Raw genomic sequence first — 8,942 nt, forward strand, 5'->3', positions numbered from 1 at the left:
TGGTGTTGTTCGAACCCTTTGCTCTACCAGTTGAGTGACAGCAGCACCAGTGTGAGTCTCTTGGGAGTTACACACAAGGACTGAAGAAACAACAGGCATCTGTGAAGAAGCATAAACAACTTGAGGAGTGACCAGAGTTAGAGGGAAGGAGGGATGGAGGTTTAAATAAGAGACCAGCGGAAGGGAGAGGGGGTGTGAAAAGGAGGGAGAAGGAAGGAGTGGGAAGGATGTGAAGAGAGAGAGAGAGGGATGAAGAGAATAAAAACAGACATAGATCCTGGGCAGTGTGCTGCGGACTGAAGTCTCACAGCTGGTTGCCTGGCATCTGGCTTCTCCGTGCTGGAATGTAGACACCCCCTTTCCACACACACACACACACACACACACACACACACACACACACATATATACAGAAACACACACATCACTCCCATAGGCCTTTATATCCCCCCTTCAATTCACTTGCTCTCTCCCTCTCTCTGTTTGTCTCTCTCCTAACTGCTAACCTTTCCCTTCCTAACTTGCTATCTCTCTCTCTCTCTATCTCTCCCCCCCTCTCCCTCTCCCTCTCCCTCTCTCTCTCTCTCTCGCACAATCTCATCTTTTCTATCTTATTTACCTCATCCGTATCTTGCATGCCCTTTCCCTCTCTTGCTCTTTCCCTCTCTCTGCTTTCTTTCTCCCTCCCTCTCATCTCTTGTGCATCCTCCCACTCTGAGGGTATCCTGGGACATGGCGGCCAAGCAAAGGGCACACCCATCACCCAGCAGCCACTCAGAGGGCCAGAATGAAGAGAGAGTGAAAAGGAGAGAGGGAGGGAAAAGAACAGGAGAGAGAGCAGTCAGGGAGAGGGCACAGAAAGAGCCAGACTGGAGAGTGTGTGTGTGTGTGTGTGTGTGTGTGTGTGAGAAGGGTAGCAGATAGCACATGTAAACAGTTTACTACACAAAGCCCTTGTGCAAGGGGACCGGAAACGGCCATTCCAGAGGCAGGAGAGAGGAAGCCCACATCCGCGGCCAAATCTGCTCACATCAGGAACTTTCAGCCGTTTCACTACATTCCACTGTGGAGAATTACATTAGTGAGCTTCATATGGGACATTTACATCTCCGTACAGCAGATGCTTCTGTCCCGAAGTAATCTGCAGAGCCAGGAAGCTATACATTTGAATCAGTATATGTGCTCTATAGGAGTGAATCCTATCACTTTTGCATTGATAATACCCTGATCTAGCAGTTGAACAGCAGGAAGTCACTACTAGAGCGTAGAGGGTGGTGTATTAGTCTATGGGTCTTACTTGACACTTTAGTGGTTTTCAATGGGCTTTTATGGCAGTGGATGTCTGCAGCATGAGTAGCTTCTTTGAGTGGTGACTCAGAATCGCCCACTTTGGTGCCTGTAGTCTGGCAACCATGGAACTGGCATCGGCGCAGGCCACTCATTAGGGCCGGGCACTGTGAAGCTGGCATGGACTGGCTAAGGGCACTCGCTGGGGTTGGAGAGGAGAGCCAGTGGAAACGAGGGGTCATCGTCTAATGAGCGGGTGTGCCCTATCAAAACACTACAAATATTTATACTCGTGCTGATGTTAAATACAGAAGCTGACAGAGCTGCTGAAAGCTGAAGTGAGTGCAGACACACACACACACACACACAATTACACAATCTCTCTCTCATGATCCCTCTCTCTCTCATTTTTTCACTCACTCGCTCACACACACACACACACATATGTCGCCAGGTTAAAAACAGGAAGACAGGGTGTGTGTGTGTGTGTGTGTGTGTGTGTGTGTGTGTGTGTGTGTGTGTGTGTGTGTGTGTGTGTGTGTGTGTGTGTGTGTGTGTGTGTGTGTGTGTGTGTGTGTGTGTGTCTGTCCATCCCCTCTCAGCTCCTGTCGTGGACTGAGAGAGCGGCATGAAGCCTGTATTTTCTGGGAATGGGGCGCTGGCCTAAATCCAGACTACTACGGCCGTTTTTCACACTCACTCCCTGTAGCTAAAAGGAGATGTGTGAGCACGAAGGTCTGTCCGCCCAGCCTGGGGGGGGTTTGTAGGGGGTAGGATCGGCCTGAAGAGGCGGGAAAATGACAGGAAGTGACCCCTGCCAGAGAATGCTGAGTGGGAATGGAAGCCGAGGCTGGGAATTCCAAGCGTCAAACGGGAATAGAGTCTGGGAAAAAGCAGGAAGCCGTTCCCAGCTGATCAACAGATCAGACTCTTCTCCAGTCTTCTCTCTTTTCCTCTCCTCGCATTTGTTTTCTTGTTTTCTTCAAAAAGCCAGACTTCCTCTTGCGTGACCCTCCCCTCGTAAGACTCATCGGTTGTAATCCCCGGAGGATAAGTATTCAACCTAACAGAGCCCTGGGAAGCAGCATTAAACAGCCTTATGGACAAACAGCCAGCCTTAGCCGCCCCACAGAAAGTCAACTCCTGGAGCACAATAATAAACTCGAGGGGGGGTGAGGCTGCTGCTACTTTTAGTGACATTCCTCACGAGCACAGCAGCGAGGAGCAACTCCTTAGAGTACATCGCCACCTGCTGGAAGGCTAGGGAAGTTTGTGCTGCTGTTGAACAACCACAACTCTACAAAGGGTTACAAGGTCCAAGGGATAAGGCATAAATACTCAGATTTATGTCTTTTTTCCTGACCGTATAACATTCTGTATTCTTGGAATATTCCTAAATCAAACTGTCCCCCCTCTCTCTCATGATGTAATGATTGAATCTCCTATGGAAACTTGTGTGACTCACCCAACTATGTCCCACTCCTCCTGGTAAATGTAGGAACTGTTTTAATGCGTGTTTGCAGGTGTGTTTGTTCTGCTGTAATTCCTTCTTCCCTAGTGAGTGCTGGTGATAATCCAGTTGCTCCCTGTCGCTTCAACCCTGCTGGTCCTCACAGATGCTGCTGGTCTCTCCTGTGCAAACTGCTGCATGTGCATCTCCCAGTGTGTGTCTGTTTTCTTTGTGCTTGTGTGTGTGTGTGCGTGTGCGAGAGAGAGAGTGAGTATGAGCATACATGTGTATGAGTGTTGGCGTGCGTGCGTGTGTGTGTGAGAGGGAGAGAGAGAGTATGAGCGTGTGTGTGTGTGTGTGTGTGTGTGTGTGTGTGCTTACTCCTGTTTTGTTTGACCTGCTCTTTTGCTTGCTGTGTTTCAGCCGTGTTGTTGGTTTTGTTTTGTTTCAGCTGTCTTGTTTTGTCTGCTTGTTCTCACCAGCTTCTTTTTCTTCCTCTCCGCCCGCTCCCCCCATCCCTCCCTCCCTCCCTCTCTCTCGCTCCCCCCTCCTCTCTGCCCTCCTCAGCCAGGTTTTGTGAGGGACTTGGTAAGTCAAACCTGTGTGCCTCTGGGTTGCCATGTTATCTCACTAATCCCCCTTAGGGACTGCCTTCTAACACTGCAACAGCAGCTCTGATATAAACACTAACTCTATAGTTTAGTAATAGACCCAGACTACTAACACTGAGCTTTAGTGGTACTCCGTAGACCGTAGCTGTTTGGAGTGTGGTGATGGTGGTGGAGCCCATAAGCCTGATTTTGTCCTGTAAGAATGTGTAGAGGTGTGTAGCAAGCGGTAAGTCCCTGATGGTGAGTGGCACGTCTGGCTGGAGAGAGGGTCCTTCTGTCCTCCCCATCCTCCAGGTCAGGGGTCAGGGGTCAGGGGTGGGTGGGTGCGGAGGGGTTCGGCCTGCTGCCTGCCTCTGGTTGCTAGCTGGTGATTGGCCTCCAGTTACCCTCATCGGGGCGGCGAGCTGGCCTCTCCATGCAGTCCATCCAATAGGACACAGGAGAGGCTGGTGGAGGCTGTCAGCCATTTTGGTCTCAGGGTGGGGTCCGCCAATCAAGAGCTTGGCTGAAAAGGCGCTAAAGGCATGGGTCACGGTGTTGTGTGTGTGTGTGTGTGTGTGTGTTCATTTACATTTAGTTTTGAGTGGGTGTGTTAAGGGGATTGTCGCCAGGCTTGATGATGATTATGAAGATGTTGACAGTGATCAAGTGATGGTCTCCCTGCTCTTTCCCGTCTGTCCGGTCCAGATCTCGACCCGGATCCTGGAGGCCCACCAGAATGTAGCCCAGATGAGCCTGATCGAGGCCAAGATGCGCTTCATCCAGGCATGGCAGTCGCTGCCGGAGTTTGGAATGACCCACTTTCTGGCCAAGTACGTTCCTTCTATGGAATCCTCGCTCTCTCTCACTTGCTCGCTCACTCTCGCTCTCTCTCACTTGCTCACTCTCTCTCTCTCTCTCTGCCTCTCTCTTGTGCTCTCTCTCTCACTCTATGCCTCTCTCTTGTGCTCTCTCTCTCTCTCACTCTCTTTGCCTCTCTCTTGTGTTCTCTCTCTATCCAAGCCTTCCTCTACTCAAAGCTATCCCTGCAGTGCTTTTGTGGTCTGAGAGACATCATGGACCTGTTTGAGAGGAATTATAAGAGTGTGTCTCTCCAGGATGTGTTCATTTCGGCTCCAAAATGAATCCCCAAAAGCTTCCTTTCTTCTTGGAAAGCTGAGTTTTTATCCACAGTTGTTTTCCCTGCTCCATTTCCCAGTCTTAAATTTGAAGTGAGATTACTTCCCATTGGCGGAGTGCTTTTCCGTTCCTCACTGAGCAGCCTTGGTTAAGTCTGAAATTCTGCTCTGTCCCGTGTCAGGTTCCAAGGCGGGAAGAGAGACGAGCTGATCGGAATCACTTATAATCGTCTGATCCGCATGGACGCCAGCAACGGAGATGCCATCAAGACCTGGAGGTTCGCCAACATGAAGCAGTGGAACGTCAACTGGGAGATCAAGATGGTACAGCCTCCGCCTCTACATTCAATCAGTATAATTATGTATAAATAATACCCTATATAAATGTCTCTATATTACATTATGTTATTACATACTAAATTAAAGACTGTATGTTTTATTCGCCTATTTTAGTATATCTTACATCATCAACAATATACTACCTCATCTTTTTATACTTCCATAAATCCATTTTGTGGTTACTCAAACTTCTGAGATATTGTTTTGTTGCACTAGTGTTATGTATGCGGGCGGGGTGCATGGTGGGTGAAATGAGTCAAATCGGTTTTCCGAATGGGAAAGATATTCCAAGTAGATGGGCCCTCTGAGTGTCATCTTCCTCTCTATGATGCATTGCTCATCGCTTGCGGAATGCCTAATGACGTTCACGTTGACCAAAACCACCTTCTCAATTCATTCCCATAGCATCATGTTTTGAATGAGAACCAAGAGAGTGAGTGCATCATGGTTGTTCTCCACCTGGCGGGCGTAGCTCTGTGGTGTGACTGGGCGTCTCTGTTGTTCCCCAGGTGACGGTGGAGTTTGCGGACGAGCCGAGCCTCTCGTTCATATGCACGGAGGTGGACTGCAAGGTGGTGCACGAGTTCATCGGCGGCTACATCTTCCTGTCCACGCGTGCCAAGGACCAGAACGAGTCTTTGGACGAGGAGATGTTCTTCAAGCTGACCAGCGGGTGGATCTGAGCATGCTCCAAACCTGCCAACAGGAAGAGGGGGAGGGGGTTTGGGAAAAGGGAGGGGGTTTCTTTGTTTTTGTTGTGTTTTTTTTTTTTCCATTACTATTTGCCATGACTGGTCTACGTGACACTGCATGGTGATCTTCTCTAAAAGCTGCCATTAAGCTGCCGTTCATCATCGGTTAATGCTCTTGACCGCAATATTAACACTAATATTAATTTAAACAAGGCAGTCCAGACTGAAAAGAAACCGGAGCAGATTGTCTCCAGTGTATGGTATGACCAGAGTATGCCCCATGAAGAGAGCAGCTACTCTTTGAAGGCCTTGAATCCATTGCTTTGCCTTAGGGCCGGCAGGCCTTCGAATCCCACTCCGACCACCTCCTTGTGAGTAGGAAAGCTTTTATGCAAACTGAAGTTGAGTTCGGCAGACGTTCTCCTGGTTTTGTTTTATGGAACGTCTGCAGTGTCCTATCTTTGTCCGGAATTTGGAAGTAGCGATGTGGTCTGACACATTTGCCTTACAGTGTTTGCTAGAGAACAGTGGAACGCCAGCTATTTATTCTTGACCGACTGGGTCTGCGTTCCTTCGTGCTAATGTAGGCTGTGTGTGTGTGTGTGTGTGTGTGTGTGTGTTTGTGTGGACTGCGTGCCATCTTTGGCATCCTTGGTGCTCGTTGGTGTGTCGGTGGAGTTGTGTGTAATTACTGTGCCGCCTCACTGCGATTCACACACCATCGCTGACAGGTGTGTCTCCTCATAATAATCTGTCCCATATACAGATACACTACAGACTGCGTTGCCTATCTTTGAAAAGAGGTTTGTGTGTGTATGCATGTGTGTGTGTGTGAGAGAGCTAGAGTGTGTGTGTGTGTGTGTGTGTGTGTGTGTGTGTGTGTGTGTGTGTGTGTGAATATGCGTGCACGAGGTGTGGGTGTTGGTGTGTGTTGGTGTGTGTTTGTGTGTGTGTGTCCTGCACCCCCTGCTCCTATGGTGCAGTGGTTGCCTCGTGGCCTGCTTCAGTGACTCAGGCTTTGTTTTAAAATTGATGGATTTGCTTCGTAACTTTACTCTCTCTCTTTTTTTCTTTTTTTAATCTCTTGACCTCATGAAGTCATACTGATAGCACTTCGATGGTGTAATGAAGGTCCCTTCGCAAATAAGCTGTTGCTTCTGAAGTTGAAGTTTTTTTTATCTCGCCTTTCCGTATATCTCACACCTGTTTTAATCATTTTTTATGCATGTTCAGCACTACAGGTGACTTGAGATTGAACAAACATCAGTCACTGTTGTGGTAACGATGAAGAAACAGGACACACACACTCCACGATTTCAGAAGAAAGTCACTAGCCTCTCCACCTTAGGCTGCTGAAGTTATGGAGCAGTCCTTACCGGTGTAGATGTGGTCCTTGCACGGCCTGTAACGGTTTGTGTCAAAGTCCAGAAAGGCCACTGCTGTGTACTAAATTGTATACTAAAGACGGTCATGACATCATGCATGCTAAGGGGGTTCCCATGTTTGGCTCCCCACTGCAGCCTGTTACTTGTACCTGCCACTCTTAATAGCACACCATATAGTATTATTCAACAACCATTTTATTGTTATGCACCAGCAATAGGTCAGAAGTTTTAAAATGAAAATACGATGTCCATTTTCTCTCAGTATGAAGGAACTCTAAAGGAATTATTCGTTTTTTTGTAACTAATGTAAAAAACATTACAGGTTTTATAGAATTGTACAGTTGTTCTTGTGTTGCTGCTTTTTTTTCTCTGATTTTTGGAAGTATGTTTGTTTGTTCCAGAAGAGAAGGAAAAAAAAGCCATCTATCAGCATTGTGTGGTTCAAACGTGTGCGCCTGCCAATGGAAACGTCTTACTGAGTTTATAAAAGATAGAAGTATATATAGATATATATGAAGAAACAAACCTGTCTCAAACTCCAGGAGACACTGCACCGTTGACTTGTTCACGGTGATTTTGATTAATATGTATGAAGAAAGAGCTTTTTGGGTTCTGAGGTTGTAATGCTTTTTCACCTAAAATTAAGTATATCTGCTATCTTGCCTATTGAAATGTTTTTTTTTTTCTTGGCCTTGTGATCATAACAAATGTGTAATCTTCCTCTGCCTGCAAACCTTTTGTTTCTGCTGCTGTTGCTAGTTTTATGCGTGAGGCAATCTTCGCCAGCCTAATGCTAATATTTCTCTTTTTTTTTTTCTTTTTTTTTTTTACTGACCACAATTTCAAGAATTTCAGTTTCTGTTGGCTATTATTTTAATATTTGTTTTCTGTTTCCTATAGAAAGGTATTGTATTGATACGCCTATCATTCTGAGAGGTCCTCAAGACCCTGGAGTTTGAGACAAATTGCCACTGCATTCAATTGAGAAGAGCTAGCTTAGGCCATGGGTTCCCTCCTGTATCACATTCATTTGGTTCTGCCTTTGATGTACACAGACAGCAGCGCAAGCATGCCCTGCTGATTTTAGTCTGTAAAAATGCATTTATTTTAAAAAATTAAAAAATAATTTTTATTTAAACCTCAAAAGCGTCGTCCTCCTGGTGTGTTCTGTTTTTTTGCTATTTTTCTTTAAACATTAAATGTTTTAATGTGTTCAATGTGTGTCCTGTAATGAAAAAGTGGCACGTTTTTGTCTGTTGTGTTTCAAATATGCTAAATCGATTTTTTAATACTATCACATACCATTTTACTCTAATTACTCTTTCACCATTACATTTGGAACGAAGTTATAGGTCAACGTCTATGTACCGACTTCATACACAGCGTTACCAAATTGGTGAATAGTGGCCAACTAAATAGCCTCGTGTTTCAGGAACAAGCTGATTTAGCCTGGGCTGAGCAGTAGAGGGCAGTCTGGGATCGTTTGGCTGTTCCTCTTTGCTGCAGTTGTGATCTTGACATTAATGGAAGTTTTACAGAACGCCGCTGAGATTAAAGTTGTCCCGTCGAGCAAAATGGCAGATTGACGATAGGTGAGCTCAGCGTCTGGACTGCCGCCTAACGTGCTGTCAGTCACCCGCGGAGCAGGAACTTGATGGGGCACAGACGGAGTCGGAAATGTCCTGGAGATCGAAACGTGTTATAAGCACACCTGCCGTCTAGTGGCGCCATGGCAACATGCGGTGAGGAGCGATGTTCGTTGTTTGACTGAAGGAAAACGGTGAAGGCAGGCCAACTTTTTAGAATCGGGAGGGGGGATCGTCATATCTGACGGCTCTGGAAGTTTTCTCAAGGACAGTACGCAGCTATGGGCTTTTCTGCGCCTATAAAATGCCGTTCCCTCCGAGACCAGAGTACTAGTAAAGAAGTGTGTTGAAACAACATAAGGCATTACTTGTCCCCTGTGGTTCCCTCTCTCTGCACCGGGCGAATGTTTCAGTACGGGTGTGTATTGCTATACTCCCACACGCTAACGCTGGGAACCCTTTGTTGCTTTTAAG

General features: G+C 46.8%; 1 protein-coding gene across 5 annotated transcripts in view; it reads left to right on the plus strand.

Moving 5' to 3' along the window:
- The window catches only part of fermt2 (FERM domain containing kindlin 2), a 49,438-nt gene extending 41,410 nt beyond the window's left edge, over positions 1–8,028 (plus strand). For 3 of the 5 annotated variants that reach the window (XM_012823678.3, XM_012823695.3, XM_031581016.2), the window contains 4 exons: positions 3,305–3,325; positions 4,036–4,160; positions 4,649–4,790; positions 5,315–8,028. In XM_012823678.3, coding sequence (XP_012679132.1) covers positions 3,305–3,325; positions 4,036–4,160; positions 4,649–4,790; positions 5,315–5,488 — 462 coding nt within the window. In that variant the 3' untranslated portion in view covers positions 5,489–8,028. The remainder of the gene's footprint in view (positions 1–3,304; positions 3,326–4,035; positions 4,161–4,648; positions 4,791–5,314) is intronic. The other 2 variants (XM_012823687.3, XM_012823701.3) reach the window with 1 other exon arrangement.
- Positions 8,029–8,942: the final 914 nt, after the last annotated feature.

This window comes from Clupea harengus, chromosome 14 (genome assembly GCF_900700415.2).
Source record: "Clupea harengus chromosome 14, Ch_v2.0.2, whole genome shotgun sequence".
In the NCBI taxonomy this organism is placed as follows: Eukaryota; Metazoa; Chordata; class Actinopteri; order Clupeiformes; family Clupeidae; genus Clupea; species Clupea harengus.